General features: G+C 43.3%; 1 protein-coding gene across 2 annotated transcripts in view; it reads right to left on the bottom strand.

The window, feature by feature from the left end:
- LOC124596011 (anoctamin-10) overlaps nucleotides 1-17124 on the bottom strand; it is a 321895-nt gene that overhangs the window by 35270 nt on the left and 269501 nt on the right. For both annotated transcript variants that reach the window (XM_047134964.1, XM_047134965.1), the window contains one exon: nucleotides 5818-6009. In XM_047134964.1, coding sequence (XP_046990920.1) covers nucleotides 5818-6009 — 192 coding nt within the window. The remainder of the gene's footprint in view (nucleotides 1-5817; nucleotides 6010-17124) is intronic.

Genomic DNA, 17124 nt, shown 5'->3' with positions numbered 1-17124 from the left:
TAATATATTTTTGTTCTGGTAAGTGTTTTACTGAATGTTTAGATGTGTATGAACTGTTATGTCTGCTCTTGGTACCCTATCTGCTAGGTATGATCGAAACCTGTCATTAGCTACCCCTCTTATTCAAAAATGGCTCTGAGCACTATGGGACTCAACTGCTGAGGTCATTAGTCCCCTAGAACTTAGAACTAGTTAAACCTAACTAACCTAAGGACATCACAAACATCCATGCCCGAGGCAGGATTCGAACCTGCGACCGTAGCGGTCTTGCGGTTCCAGACTTCAGCGCCTTTAACCGCACGGCCACTTCGGCCGGCCCCCTCTTATTCCTAATGCTCCCAATTTATTTAATAGAATCTTGTGGTCGACTGTATCAAAGAATTTAGAAAGATCCAATAATATGCCTGTGACACACTCATTTTTGTCAGAGCGTCAAGTAAAACTTTTGTAAATTCTACTATGGCTAACTCCATATTTTTGCCACTTCGGAAACCAAACTGTGATTCACTTAAAAGATTGTATTTATTCAGGTAATTCACTAACCTGTCTTTCATAATTGCTTCTATTATTTTTGAGAATAGTGACAGCAGGGAAATGGGCTGATGATTTTCTACGTCTTCTGCATTACCTTTCTTAAGCAAAGGTACAACTCTTGCCTGTTTTAACTGCTCTGGAAATGTCCCTGATGTGAAGGATTCATTTATTAAATTTGTTAAGGGGCCTGGTATAATATGTATGCATTGTTTCAGTAACACACTGGTACTTCATCTAAGGCTACTGACTTTTTATTTTTTAGTTTCTGAGCAGTTTTATTGACTTCATTCTCTGTGGTTGGAAGTAACATTATTGCATTTAGTGCAACATTATTTACAGGTGTTATATTTGTTTTGGTAATTTCTGCTGTAATTTCTCTGCAATACTTGAAAATGCTCGTTTAAGTAGACTGCTAAGTCTTGTGGATCATTTATTACTTTATCCCCCTCCCTTAGCAGTATATTATTCTGTGTTTGTTTGCCTCTCCCCGTTTCCTTTTTTATAACATCCCGGACTCCTTCGCTTTTATTCCCTGCATTGTATATTATTTTGTTATTAAATGACTTTTTGCAGCAATCAGCACCTTCCTATAGATCTTTTTGCATCTAGAAATTTAAGAATCCTGTTGCACATCCCCGCCCAACAGAAATCGTCGACCACTCAAGGCGTTTTTAAAGCGACCAAAAGACTGATAATCGCATGGAGAGGGATCAGAACTACAGCGCGGGTGCTCTAGTGTCTTCAAATTGAGTTGGCGTAACCTCTGCGTTACGATATTTGCGATCTGGGGACTTGCGCTGTGAAGCAGCAGCACGGAACTTTGCGCTGTTTTCCTCGATGCTTCGCCTTCACTGCACGCCATAACTCCTCCAGCGTTGCTCAGTGCAGTTCCCCAGTGATGGAGACACCATGGTGCTTGAAATCAATATGCAATGGGCTCTGGTAATCAAAGAACAGGGTGACCATCACCTTTCCAGCAGATGGCTGGCTTCTTAACTTCTAGGGAAGCGGAGACGATGGATGACACCACTGCATCGTCGACGTTTCCGAATCCGGTTCCAGTGGTGACAATAGTTTTTGTCGCCTGCAACAATGCGCTTAAGGAACGTTTTTCCTTCAGCACAAACTTATCAGATGCTTCAGGAAAACAGCTGTCTGATTTGCTTTTTGCTCGGCATTCAGGGCTCAGGATTATCCACTGGCTGCAGACCTTACGGCAGCCGAACTCTTGTCAGATAATGTGCTGCAGGCTACCGTAGCTGATGTTGAGATGCTTTGCCAGCTCATGAATTGTTATGCGCCGGTCCTCCCTAATCGCATCATCAACTGGCTGCTTGGCACTGCCCGTAATTAATGCGGTTGGCCTCCCAGATCGAGTGGCAGCTTGTGACGAATCGCGACCAGCCCAGAACTTGGCGTACCATTCCACAACATTAATTTTCGACGGACATGCTGACCCATACACATTCTTCATTCTCCTATGGACGTCTACCGGTGTTTGTCCTTTGACAGCCAAGAAAAGAACAGCACCATGTGGAGCCTATTTGGACACGTTTGGTAATAATGTCACAAGAGATCATGTTTCGCCATTTATCACAGGCACGTGGGAAAGACACGAATGCCATATTAAACCCTGGACTACATATCGGTATTTATGACCGGCTTCTGAGATGCATACACGCTACAGGAACGCCATGAAACGGAACATTTTTGATCGCCCCCTTATAATAATAATAATAATAATAATAATAATAATAATAATAATAATAATAATTTGGGAAATCAAATTGAATGGCTGTAGTACTGTCAAGGTAGTCAATATCTGTGTCATCTCCATCATCAGATACAGTCCAGACATGGTAAATTGGACATATATAGAGCTGGATAATCGGGACGGCAAAACAAGAAAACTCGCGACAATTCACCATCCATTTCATCTAGGCAGTGACGTCAGGAAGGGTGTATTCGTCCATAAACCCAACAGGTAGAGGACTCTTACAGTTGAGGCAGTGGAAGAAGAGAAACATGCATCGGCAGACTATGGGAAAGACTGCTAAGAATCGGCTCTGATGGAAATCAGCAACGGAGAGCTTACCATAATACATCAAACCAAGAATAAAAACTGGAAAGTTGCACGCTATTGACGGACTGACAGCTCGCATAGTAAAGAGGTGCATGGGCTGTTATGGATGATATCAAAGGCTACTTATGTAAAAAGAAGACCAGTTCTTTGCTGACAGAAATGGTTCAAATGGCTTCGAGCACTGACTTAACATCTGAGGTCATCAGTCCCCTAGAACTTAGAACTACTTAAACCTAACTAACCTAAGGACATCACACACATCCACGCCCGAGGCAGGATTCGAACCTCCGACCGTAGCAGCAGCGCGATCCCGAACTGAAGCGCCTAGAACCGCTCGACCGCAGCAGCCGGCTCTTTACTGACCAACGGAACATTAAAGAAAGAAACGGAAGGAGTCATCTTTGCTGCAAAGGGTTTCAGCAATCAGAATTAACGTCTTATATGTCAGAATCGAGAAATCAGCAGAAGACCCGTATTGGGTACTCCGCGAAGAAGATGAGGAGACTGTCGATCACATTTGAGCTGCTGCGAAACGATCGCTCTGTCTGTTTACAACCACAGGCTCAGTTCTGTGGCACAAACGATCTTCTGGAACATGCTCCACAATTAGCATCGTCCGGTGGCAAATAACTGGTGGGACCACAAACCAGAAAAAGTCGTCGGAAACTAACGTGAGAAACTACTGGGGGACTTTGGATTTCAGACAGATCTAATGTTGAAAAACAGTACAGAAGACATGACGGTTGCGGAGAAGAGTGAAGTGTGCAACACTGACATTAACGTTCTATGTGACTGTAGAATCGAAGAGAAACAACAGGAAAAATTTACCAGGAACCTAGACTTTAAAATCGAACTACGGTGGCTCTAGCGGAAACCACTGGAAGTGTCCGAGTGGTTGTCGGTACACTGGGAGAAGTGTCAAAAGATATTAATGGGTACTTTAAAAGCCGTTGGCATTGATAAAATATCCATTAAAATATCCATCTGGCTGTCACAAAAGTGCCTCTTTACTGTGATCGGCACAAATTAACTGCTGATACATCATACAGTCCTAGACACTTGGGAAGTGTGCGACAAGCGATAAAATGCGAAATCCAGGAAAGTCATCTCATATGCTGCGTTTATTTTTGTAATAATAATAACTTCGGCACATTTACGTCTGAAGTAAAAGAATAATACCTAACTGAAGTTCATATGTTGATAAACGCGGCGCTGCACGGACGTTTCATTGTGTCAGTGGCCGACTACGGCGTGTTAACAGCAAGCTAGGTAATGCACGAAGCGCGGTGTTTGTTCCTTGTAAGACGAATGGCAACCGGTCGCAGAGCCTTAAAATCCGATAATCGAGCAAGACGTCAATAAAGATGCAGTAATAAATAAACCTGGAAAAATAATCGGAAGAGGCGAAGCTACCGTGCTCTAGCCGGTTACTCTGCTCTAGCTTTCAGTAGTTTCCTTAAGTTACTTCAAGCGAATGTAATGAATTTTTCTTAAACTCTTCATCCGATAGCTTTCTCTATCCTTCTCCAACTGTGCTCCGTTTCTAAGTACGGTGTTCAAAAAGTCTCTCCGCAGTGCCGTATGATTGTTAGCCGCGCGTGCCGTATGACTGTTCGCCTGCCTGGGTTACTTCCCTTCAAGTGGACTCTCCCAACAGTACACTGTTTCGTTTATCTCAGCCAGCGTCAGTAGTATCGTTGGTGTGTGTCGTTACGTGTTGACGTGAAAGTTCAAATTTAGTTCCTTTGTTCGTTTGTATCGTTTTCGTCACTGTTAAAATGCTAACCATTGAAGAACGTGTGTTTTTAGTCGAACAAGTGTTCAAAGCTGGCGGTAAATACACAGTTTCAGTTCGTCAAACATTTAATTCAGTTTTCCCGGAGACAACACTTCCACATCGCGATACTGTGCGAGATTTGACTAACAAATTTCGAAGTACGGTTTCAGTGACAGATGAACCGAGAATTGGTCGTCCTGGCGTTTTGTCTGAGAATAAACTAGTCGATATTTCCGATGAAATGTCCAAGAGTCAGCACAAGTCAGTAAGAAAACTCGCCCAGGAAATCGATGTTAGGTTTGGAACGGACCATAGCTGTAAGGAAAAAATTAGAACTTTTCCCATATAAAGTGACAGTCGTGCAAGAACTGAAAAATACTGGTCATGGCAAGAGAATGCATTATTGTCAATGTTTCAAAAATTTCGTTCAACAAAATGGATGGGATATTCTTAATGAAACGTTTCTCGCTGATGAGGCGTGGTTTCATTTATCTAGGTACATGAACTCGCAAAATTCTCGTATGTGGAGTACTGCAAATCCATCGTCTATTCATGAGGAACCACTTCATTCTGTGAAATTAGGAGTTTGGATTGCAATTTCTAGACGTCGGATTGTGGGTCCCATATTTTCCAAAGAAACAATAAACGCATTACGATACTGCAATGATATTCTGTACCCATTCATAGAAGAACTTGTGTAAAGTGAAATACTGAACGGTTATTTTCAACAAGATGGTGTAACCGCGCAAACAGCTCGCGTTTCAATGTCACTGCTTGCTGATGTTTTAGGTGATCGCATAATTTCACAGGGGCTTTGGCCTCACGATCGCCTGACCTAACACCACCTGACTTTTTCTTCTGGGGAGCAGCGAAAGCAACTGTCTGTAAAAAAACGTCCAAAATCCATCGATGAATTGGGAAGTGCAAGATCCATTTTCACTGCTTCTGTTACAGAAGAAATCTTACAGCTTGTGTTTGGAAACATGATTAGACGAATTGAATTGCGTATTCAACAACAGGGGGGGGGGGGACTTTCAACATTTAATGTGAAAATTTGTAAGTAAAAATGAATATTCAATAAATTAACAACTTTTATTTCAGTGAGTTTCATTTCGGTATATTCACTGCGGCATACGGCACGCGCGACTAACAATCATAGGGCACTGCGGAGAGACTTTTTTAACACCGTATATCACTGTCTACTGGACGTTAAAATTCTAAACTTTCCTTTCGTCTGATTTTCTAACACCCCACACTTCGTTCCTCAGTTTTCTCTCACTAAATGTTCACTACGACAGTAGTTACCTGAACTTCTCCTCAAACTTCCCAACTACCCACAACTTGTTTGAAAATCTCTTCCACTGTTTCCGCATTCTGGAACCATCCGTGTGGACGACGCGCTGTGCGGGGGTGTTGACTGTACCTGCCAGGCGCCGATGTCCTTGACTCTGCGGGCCATCGGCCTCTGGTAGACGCGACACAGCTTGAAGGCGTCGGCGCGGATCTCGATGACGTTGTTGAAGACGGCCCAGAAGGCGGCGATGGGGTACGCCGACGAGAACAGGAACACGTAGCCGAACTGCACGAACATCTCCAGGTAGTCGTCGTACGTGCCCTGCAGACAGGACAAGAGTGTTTCACATATATATCCTCAATACGTGTGTCGGCGATAAATCTGAACAGCGTAATCCCATAACTGTGTTTTCGGGCTTTTCCAGCGATGCAACGAATCTATGAATAGATGGGAATTCAATTGGATCTGAATTTGGCGAATAACTGCTATAGCGGTGCTGTACGTGACGAAAATGGGAAGATCCAGGTCATTACACGGTCTTACAGTATTGTCCGTTAGCGGTAATTTCAAAGTTGGTAACAATTCCGCAAAAATACCCTAGATCTTTAGTTTTAGTCTGAAACATGATGCAGTACTTTCCAAAAGATACTTACTAGCTACTGTTACGAAAAAAATAAAAACTGACGTTACAGGAAATTTTCAGGAAAATACACTGACGGGAAAAAAATCGGAACACCAAGAAGGAGTTGTACTATGTATACGAAAGTTGGTAGGCGTGTTTCTACATCTGAAAGATGATGTCTATTCAAATTTAGGGTCAGTCGAATAATAGTAACCGTTGTAACGGTCGTGTCGCTTCGGATCGGAGCAGATTCTGTCTGGTTACGGGCGGCTAGCGGAAATGGTAAAGACTCCCACTCTTTCTTCCGAGATTAAGGCGGAGCTCACCATCTGCAGCATCGTCGATAGAACCGACTGCATTCCTTTGGTGCAGAGCCGAGTGGAGGGTCTGAATCAGAGGCTCAGGCGGTTCTTTGACCGTGTAGGCTGCAAATTCCTTGATTTGCGCCATCGGGTGGTGGGTTTCCGGGTTCCGCTTAATAGGTCAGGAGTCCACTACACACAGGAGGCGACTATACGGGTAGCGGGGGCTGTGTGGAAGGGACTGGACGGTTTTTTAAAGTTAGAGGGTCTCAGGGAACCAGAGAAGAAACGCCCGTCTAAAAGTGGGCAGGTAAAACACAGTAAGGCAGTTGTAGAAACGATTGGTATTGTGGTTGTAAATTGTCGTAGCTGTGTTGGGAAAGAACCAGAGCTTCAAGCCCTAATAGAAAGCACTGAAGCTCAAATAGTTGTAGGTATAGAGAGCTGGCTGGCTAAAGCCGGAAACAAGTTCAGCCGAAATTTTTTCGAACGATCTAAAAGTGTCCAGAAACGATAGATTAAATACAGTTGGTGGTGTAGTGTTTATTGCTGTCAGAAGTAGTCTGCCTTGTAGCGAAATTGAAGTAGATAGTTCGTGTGAAATAGTACGGGTAGAGGTTATACCTGACAATCGGACTAATCTATTCATTGGATCGTTTTACCGACTCTCCGACTCAGGAGACATAGTTGCTGAACAGTTCAGAGAAAACTTGAGCCTCATTTCAAATAAGTACCCCGCTCATACAATTATAGTCTGTAGTGACTTCAATCTATCCTCGATATGCTGGAAAAATTATACGTTTAAAGCCCGCGGCAGGCATAAAACATCAACCGAAATTGTACTGAATGCTTCCTCAGAAAATTATTTTGAACAATTAGTTCATGAGCCCACTCGAAGCGCAAATGGTTGATAAAACATACTTGACCTTTTAGCAACAAATAATCCTGGACAAATAGTGAATATTGTGACGAATACAGAGTTAGCGACCCCAAGGCAGTTGCTGCTAGGCTGAATACCGTAACACCTACAACCATAAAAAAGAAACGCAAAGTATATCTATTTTAAAAAAGCCGATAAAAATACTCTTAACGCCTTTTTAAGAGACAGTCTTCATTCCTTCCGATCTGATCATGTAAGTGTAGAAAAGTTGTGGAATGTTTTCAAAGAGATAGTATCGACAGCAGTTGAGAGATATATACCACATAAATTAATAAGTGATGGTACTGATCTCCCCATGGTACACAAAACGGGTCAGATCGCTGTTGCAGAAGCAGCGAAAAAAGCATGCCAAATTTAAAACAACACAAAATACCAAAGATTGGCAAAGTTTTACAGAAGTTCGAAATATGGCGCGTACTTCAATGAGAGATGCTTTTAATAATTTCCACAACGAAATTCTGTCTCAAAATCTGGCAGAAAACCCAAAGAGGTTCTGGTCATACATAAAGCACACCAGTGGCAAGACGCAATCAATACCTTCACTGCCCGGCAACAACGGTGAAGTCACTGATGACAGTGCTCCTAAAGCAGCGTTATTAAACACGGTTTCCCGAAACTCCTTCACCAAAGAAGACGAAGTAAATATTCCTGAATTCCAATCAAAAACAACTGCCAAGATGGGAAGCATAGAAGTAGGTATCCTCGGAGTAACGAAGTAGCTTAAATCGCTTAATAAAGGCAAGGCCTCCGGTCCAGATTGTATACCAGTCAGGTTCCTCTCAGAGTATGCTTGTAAAATAGCTCCATATTTAGCAATTATATACAACCACTCGCTCACAGAAAGATTCGTACCTAAAGACTGGAAAATTGCTCAAGTCACACCAATACCCAAAAAGGGAAGTAGGAGTAATCCGCTGAATTACAGGCCTATATCACTAACGTCGATTTGCAGTAGGGTTTTGGAACATATACTGTATTCTAACATTATGAAGTACCTCGAACAAAACGATTTATTGACACATAGTCAGAAAGGATTCAGAAAATATCGTTCTTGTGAAACAACAATCTCTAAATACTCACGAAGTAATAAGTGCTATCGACAGTGGATGTCAAATTGATTCCATATTTTTAGATATCCAGAAGGCTTTCGACACCGTTCCTCACAAGCGTCTTGTAACCAAATTGCGTGCCTACGGAGTATCGCCTCAGGTGTGCGACCGGATTCGTGATTTCCTGTCAGAAAGGTCACAGTTCGTAGTAGTAGACGGAAAGTCATCGAGTAAAACAGAAGTAATATCCGGCGTTGACCGAGGAAGTGTTATAGGCCCTCTATTGCTCCTGATCTTATTAACGACATAGGAGACAATCTGAGTAGCCGTCTTAGATTGTTTGCAGATGACGCTGTCATTTACCGTCCTGTAAAGTCATCAGATGATGAAAACGACTTGCAAAATGATTTAGGTAAGATATCTGTATGGTGCGAAAAGTGGCAATTGACCCTGAATAAGAAAAAGTGTGAAGTTATTCACGTGAGTACTAAGAGAAATCAGCTAGCCGGCCGGTGTGGCCGTGCGGTTCTAGGCGCTTCAGTCTGGAACCGCGTGACCGATACGGTCGCAGGTTCGAATCCTGCCTCGGGGATGGATGTGTGTGATGTCCTTAGGTTAGTTAGGTTTAAGTAGTTCTAAGTTCTAGGGGACTGATGACCTCAGATGTTAAGTCCCATAGTGCTCAGAGCGCTTTGAACCCCCCTTTGAGATCAGCAAAATTTCGATTACGCGATAAGTCACACAAATATGAAGGCTGTAAATTCAACTAAATACGTAGAGATTACAGTTACAAATAACCTGAATTGGAACGATCACATAGTGTTGTGGGTACAGCAAACCCAAGACTGCGATTCATTGGCAGAACACTTAGAAGGTGCAACAGGTCTACTAAAGAGACTGCTCACACCACGCTTGTCCGCCCTATTCTGGAGTATTGTTGTGCGGTGTGGGATCCGCATCAGGTGGGACTGAAGGATGACATCGAAAAAGTACAAAGAAGGGCAGCTCGATTTCCACTATCGCGAAATAGTGGAGACAGTGTCACAGACCTGATACGTGAATTGGAGTGGCAATCATTAAAACAAAGGCGTTTTACGTTGCGACGGGATCTTGTCATGAGATTTCAGTCACCAGTTTTCTCCTCCAATTGCGAAAACATTCTGTTGGTACCCACCTACATTGGGAGAAATGATCATCACGATAAAACAACAGAAATCAGGGCTCGGACAGAAAAATTTAAGTGCTCGTTTTTCCCGCGTGCCGTTCGAGAGTGGAACGGTAGGGGGACAGCTTGAAGGTGGTTCATTCAAACCTCTGCCAGGCACTTTACTGTGGATATCAGAGTGATCACGTAGATGTAGTCACTTCTGAGATTGGACGTGGGGAACTGATGTTAGTCAAGGATGCCTTTAAGGCGACAAAGACGCCATTGTCAACGCCTCGGTTTGAACGAGGTCATATAATAGGGCTAAGAGAAGTGGATGTTCCTTTTGTAATAGTAAGGAAAGACTTGGCAAGAACTTAGGCACTGTACGTGATTGCTGGCGCGGTTGTCACGAGCCATAGGGTAGCAAGACGACCAGGCTCCGGACGGGTACGTGGCACTACCTAAGGGGAAGACCATTGAGCAGCTGTTGGCATCACAGTGACACAACGGCCTGGTACAAATCGGTTACATCAAGCACAGATCCGAGCCAGACGCCCTATAGCGTGCAGTCCAGTGACCCCAAACCACCTCCACTTGCGACTTCAGCGAGAGCCCATCGCAGGGCTGAGTGGAAGTTTGCTGTGTTTCCTGATGAAAGCTGCTTCTGCCTCGGTGCCACTGACGGCCGTGTGTTTGTCGGAAGGATGGAGGCCAATTGAGCGCCTACAATCAACCTCTCTGAGTGTTAGACGCGATGGATTTACACCTGGAGTTAGGGTCTGGGGTGCGATTTCGTATGATAGCAGGAGTCCACTCATGACTATCCCAAGCGACCTGACTGCAAATTTGTACGATAATCTGGCGTTTCACCCTGTTGTACTGTCATTCATGAACAGAATTCCAGGAAGTGTTTTCCAACAGGATAACGCTCTCCCATATACCGCTGTTGTAACCCAACATTCTTCACAGAGTGTCGACATGTTGCCTTGGGCTGCTCGATCACCATATCTGTCTCCGTTTAAGCACGTACAGGACATTCACGAACAGCCTTAGCCGTCCCTGTATTGACCGACCAAGTGCAACAGGCGTTACACTCCATCCCACAGACTGACATCTGGCACCTATATATCACAACGCCTGCACGGTTGCATACTAACATTCAACATTCTGGCTGTTACATCGGTTATTAATGTACCAGCGTTTCACATTTGCACTGGCTTATCTCGCGCTTACTTATCTTCCAATGTTAATCACTAAACGATGTCAAAAAATGTTCAAATGTGTGCAAAATCTTATGGGACTTAACTGCTAAGGTCATCAGTCCCTAAGCTTACACACTACTTAACCTAAATTATCCTAAGGACAAACACAAACACCCATGCCCGAGGGAGGACTCGAACCTCCGCCGGGACCAGCCGCACAGTCTATGACTGCAGCGCCCGAGACCGCTCGGCTAAACCCGAGGGGCAAACGATGTCACCTGAATAAATGTATTCCCGAAATTTCATTACTCGACGTTAATTATTTTTTGGTTTTGCGATTTTTTCCCGTCAGTGTATTTTTTTACTTCAGCTGATGAAACAGCCAGGAAACTAACACATTTGGAGTGAAAAAATGTATGAAGATTGTTTGATCTTATATATGCATGTGATAAACATTTCATAATGAAAACAGAGTTACTTCGCACAAAAAATAAAAAAAAACACCGTAAGAAGTGTGTAATTATTTCATCTGCGCAACGAAAAATGTCGTCGATGATGAATTTGCTTACTGTTGGACCTCGTAGAAACATCCAGCGAGAAACTTGTTAAGAAAGTTATGAAATTGAATTCAGTAGCATCTCTGGCATCGTTACTGTTTCGTGGCACCTGTGAATGAAATTTACTCTAAGCGTGTCAACGATCGAAAACTTGCACGGTACCCCCACGATTTCGATCGAGAATATTTCCTATCGCCCTAACGGATTATGTCTGCAGCTCTTAAAAACGCTTCGTCACTACACCCAACATCTAAAACACCGATATTCGATATAAAAAAACTTCTGCAGATATTTTCGTGCCACCATTCTTCCCAGGGCTTTGTAATATATATTTGTTCGAATTATTTTGCTAAACTCAAGTTTTTTCCAGGTGAATCACAGGACTATTATCCTCCGTATGTAATAAATACATAGCCCGCAAAAATTTAACTCTGGAGGTGGACATTAGCCTCTCACTCCAAAAGAAATTTGCGTCCTTGTGAATTATTAAACAGTTCTGTCGTATGTGTATTCATAGAGTACAGCTGAGTGCAATGGATTCGTGTATAAGTGCAGTGTTATGCTTCTGTTGTATGATGTTGTCATCGTCGCACACCAGCGCGCGCTTGTATATGGTCAGAACGTCCCCATACGTACAAATGAATATGTAATATGAATATAAAAAGACTCGTACCAGATCATTACGATTAAAATCGAACAAATGATTCATGGAATATAAAACTAACAAACAATGCAGACATTCTAGCATTATTATATTTCGACCAAAAAGTATATATGCTATAATATCTTAAATGGAATTCACCCCAACATCAAATTCACCTTGGAGGTAGAGAGTGAGGTCGGTCTCCCGTTCCTAGATGTGTTGGTATACAGAAGATCTAATAACACTCTAGGTCACAGAGTGTACAGAAAGCCGACTAACACAAACAGGTATTTATATGCCACTTCGCACCACCACCCAGCCCAGAAGCAAGCAGTACTCAACACACTGACTTCACGTGCCTTCCGTATCAGCGATGACGACAACTTAGAATCGGAGTTGAATTTAATAAAGAGGTCATTGAAGGCAAATGGGTATGATAGTTATTCAATCGAGAGGGCTTTTAGGCGGAATATTTATACCGTTAATAAGAATGACGAGGAATCGCCTTCTCACTCCGTCAGGTTACCGTTCGTTTCTGGGGTCACTGACCGCATAAGCAGAATTTTAAAGAAAAATGGTATTCAGACATCTTTCTTTTGTCAAAACAAAATAAAAGACTTTTTCCGGCGGAAAACGGATGCACCTGATTACCTCCACAATGCAGGCATCCATCAAGTGTCGTGGCTGCGGCAAAGTGTATACAGGCGAAACGGGAAGAACTGTTAAAGAACGCATTAAGAAACACGAACAGCACATGCGGCTAAAACAAAGTGCAAAATCGGCAGTAGCGGAACATCACGAGAACTGTGGCTCTGACATCGATTTTAATAACGCACGTGTACTGGCTAAAGAAACAAACATTTATAGAAGAAAGGTCCGAGAAGCGGTTGAAATTTCTAAGAATGCATCTAATTTCAATAGAGAGGACGGATATAGGCTTCCGACATCGTGGCTCCCCGCCATCAAGGAAGTAAATACGCGGCCGCGGTGTGTGAGCGACATAAACAACGCGCTGCAAGTCACCTCGGCGGACAATAATATTTAGGTTAAACATTCCCCCTCTCTTGCTCTGTTCGTTTCGAATCTAGCCATTGATGACGACCAACCAATAGCGGTAGCAGGCATTTCAACCAATAACCCTTCTCTAGCATAAGTGTAGAATAGTGCCTTTCTATCCAATGACGATGACCGCCAATGGTATCCACAGGAGATGAGCTACCAACGACCCTTCTTCTGCATCAGCCTATGACTATGGCCCACCAATGATAGCCATATTAATTATAACCAATACTATCACTTCTCCAGCACGAACGCCTTTATAAGTGGACGCGACACTCGTCTGACAGTGTTCTAGCAGTAGTGGACACCAACAGATCCTGAGGAAGATCCCAGCAGACGGGTCGAAAGGTCGAACATTTTAGAAGAAACATGACGCGGCCTAACAACCCAGAAGATTTTAACTTCAGTGACAACGGCCGCGAAAGCCTGCAGAGTTACGGAAGACCATGAATACCAGATGAAATTATCAGGTGTTATAAATTTTGATAAAGCGGTATTCGAATTTCTCAAACATGGGCTGACAGAGTTGACAGATAATGTTCCACAAGCAAGACTGTTGTCCCGCATATGATTACTTGCTAGCCGGGCGTAGCTTAAAGAAAATTTTTCCTTGTGAATGGATTGGTAGAGACGGGCCAGTAACTTTGCCACCATTGTTACCACGTTTGAGTCCCTTGATTATATCTCTTGTGGGACACATAAAGGACATTGTGTATCAGCAGTGACCTACAATGCACGATGACAGAGCTAATGAAGTATGGTGTACTGCTGTACGCTCCCAGCTGCACAGATTGTTCAGAGTATTCAAACTGCACAAACACAAGCATAGCAAAGCTAAGAGCAAGGTGAAAACCGTTCTTAACACCTGTCACCACACAGCAAAACGATGATATTCTAATAATCTTTTATGTTTAGAAATGGCAAATAAAGGTTTTTTGAAGTTAAAAGCGTGACACGAAGTTCTTCCATCATTGCGACGTTAAAAAGCACGTAAGTTATCATACAAAATTACTTTTTCTTTCCTTCAACGTTGCTGAAACAGTCAGCGCTAGGAAGAGATTTTGTGATCAACAAAATAGCACAAAATGCAAAAATAACTTTTTAGACAAAAATGGTGGTTTTGAATTTTTCAAAAGGTACTAAGTTTTTCCATGTGCCCATTCGAAACTCTACTGTTGAAATCGTTCAATTTCCAGCACATACCAGACAACATAAGTTCTCCGATCTCTTAACCCTTTTCGGTTTGCCTAAAACCTTCGAGAAGAAGTGTCTGTAAGGTAGGTTTGAACATCTTGTACAAAAATAATTACGGGAAATAATGTCAAAACAATCTTTGCACTTAATTACTTGTTACAATAACTGGAAGAATCTGTAATAGAAGCACTGAGTTTTACATAAAGAATAGTGAAAGAAGAAGCATATATCGTTACTCCAGAAGTACTGTCAAGGTCTTTGTTGGGTACTACTGCCCTTGCATCCATTTAAGCGTGTCACTCCATACTACACTGAAATAATTATGTCCCTTGAATTTAGCAGTTTTCAGCATGACGTGATTTGCGACGTGTCGACTATCGTTTACGTGCAAAAATGGTCCTATAATTTTCCGATTACGAGAATACATGTTACATATTATCGTAACACGTACGTATCATTCTGTCAGCAAAGATCCGATACACACAATGTCCTCACAGGTATACGCCGAAACGGCACATTACAAGCCATGTAACCAAGAAAAAGGCATTGTTACAATATTATTAACGATACCATTTTTTATGCTAAGACGAACAGACAATCATAGGTTAGACCTGAAACTCCACTGAGGTAAGGGTGGAATTTTATTTTCTTAGCACTGCACTGCTCTGCAGCGCAAGATATGAATACGGATTCACTCCGAAAGTGCATAACTGTGCACGGGGTGGGGGGGTCTGAAAAGTAATGCCTCCGAATGTTTCCATGCGCAAACTCTTGTTGTTGTTGTTGTTGTCTTCAGTCCAGACGCTGGTTTGATGCAGCTCACCATGCTACTCTATCCTGTGCAAGCTTCTTCATCTCCCAGTACCTACTGCAAGCTACATCCTTCTGAATCTGCTTAGTGTATTCATCTCTCTGTCTCCCCCTACGATTTTTACTTTCCACGCTGCCCTCCAATACTAAATTGGTGACCCGTGGTGCCTCAGAACATGTCCTACCAACCGATCCCTTCTTCTAGTTAAGTTGTGCCACAAGTTTCTCTTCTCCCCAATTCTGTTCAATACTCCCTCATTAGTTATGTGGTCTACCCATCTAATCTTCAGCATTTTTCTGTAGCACCACATTTCGAAAGCTTCTATTCTCTTCTTCAAATGGTTCAAATGGCTCTGAGCACTATGGGACTTAACATCTGAGGTCATCAGTCCCCTAGACTTAGATCTACTTAAACCTAACTAATCTAAGGACATCACACACATCCAAGCCCGAGGCAGGATCCGAACCTGCGACCGTAGCGGTCGCGTGGTTCCAGACTGTAGCGCCTTATTCTCTTTTTGTCCAAACTATTTATCGTCCATGTTTCACTTCCATACATGGCTACACTCCATACAAACACTTTCAGAACTGACTTCCTGACATTTAAATCTATACTCGATGTTAACAAATTTCTCTTCTTCAGAAATGCTTTCCTTGCCATAGCCAGTCTACAGTTGATATCCTCTCTACTTCGACCATCATCAGTTATTTTGCTCCTCAAATAGGAAAACTCAACTATTTTAAGTTTCTCATTTCCTAATCTAATTCCCTCTTAACTCTTAAAGCTTTTTAAATAAAGCAAGTGTTATAATATTCTTCATCTTCATACTTCGTGTCTGCATATCTGCAGATCTCTGCCGCTACAGGGCTCTGAATTGTAGCGTGTAGAAGAGTAGTAGAGGGGTGTTGGGGGCGCACGACAGCAAGGTCTTCAGCGCCCGTGCAGTATCATAGTGAGACGGGTGTCAAGAAAAAAAAACCTCAGAACATTGACATAAAATGGAACATAAAACACGAGGAACAATCATTGAAAAAATGTGCTCACCCACACCGAAGCGTGGGATGAAGCAAGGCGTCAGCAGTAAAACAGGGACAACACAGGAAGAAAATGGTAGAGGGAGCTAAAACAATGTAGCAGATGGAAGTGGCTGGCTGACCGCAAGGAAAAAAGGGGAGGAGTCAGCCACTCTGCAACACACTAAAACCTCCAGCCTAAAAGTTTAGGCCAGAGTCCAGACACATCACAAAACTTAAAAACCCTAGACACACACGTCTCATCATTAGCTAAAACACAGGGCAGATCACCATCAACTTGTGCTTCTGCCCTTGCATCACAGTATAAAATGCAGTCTGTTAAAATGTGGCGGACAGAGATGGGCACACCACAAGCCTCACAAAACGGAGGATCCACCCGCCGTAATAAATAGCTATGCGTCAGAGGACAGTGCCCGATCCGAAGACGTGTGAGGGCCACCTCTTCCCGCCTGAGCAGCCGGCAGGAGGAACGCCACGGCCGAGTGGTTGACTTTACCGACCGCAGTTTATTGGCCGTCACCGCCAGCCATTCGTCCTCCCACAACTCCATGCACTTCCTGTGGAGTGCAGCGATGACTGACTGCAAGGGGATAGGACACTGGACCACATCCTGCTCTCTGCAGGCCTCCTTGGCAGCCCGATCAGCCTGTTCATTGCCCCATATGCCGACATGACCAGGCACCCAGCAGAAGGATACCTCTTTACCCCGCTGTTGGAGCAAGTACAGTTGGCTATGTATCAGCTGGACCATCTCTTCAGTCGGGTACAGGTTCTGCAGCGATTGTAAGGCACTAAGAGAATCGGAGCAGAGAAGAAATCGATCGCCCCGAACACGATGCATCTGCTCCAGTGCCGTCAGGATCGCGTGGAGCTCCG

Source organism: Schistocerca americana, chromosome 2 (assembly GCF_021461395.2).
Source record: "Schistocerca americana isolate TAMUIC-IGC-003095 chromosome 2, iqSchAmer2.1, whole genome shotgun sequence".
Classification (NCBI taxonomy): Eukaryota; Metazoa; Arthropoda; class Insecta; order Orthoptera; family Acrididae; genus Schistocerca; species Schistocerca americana.
This window is presented reverse-complemented; position numbering and strand designations above follow the sequence as displayed.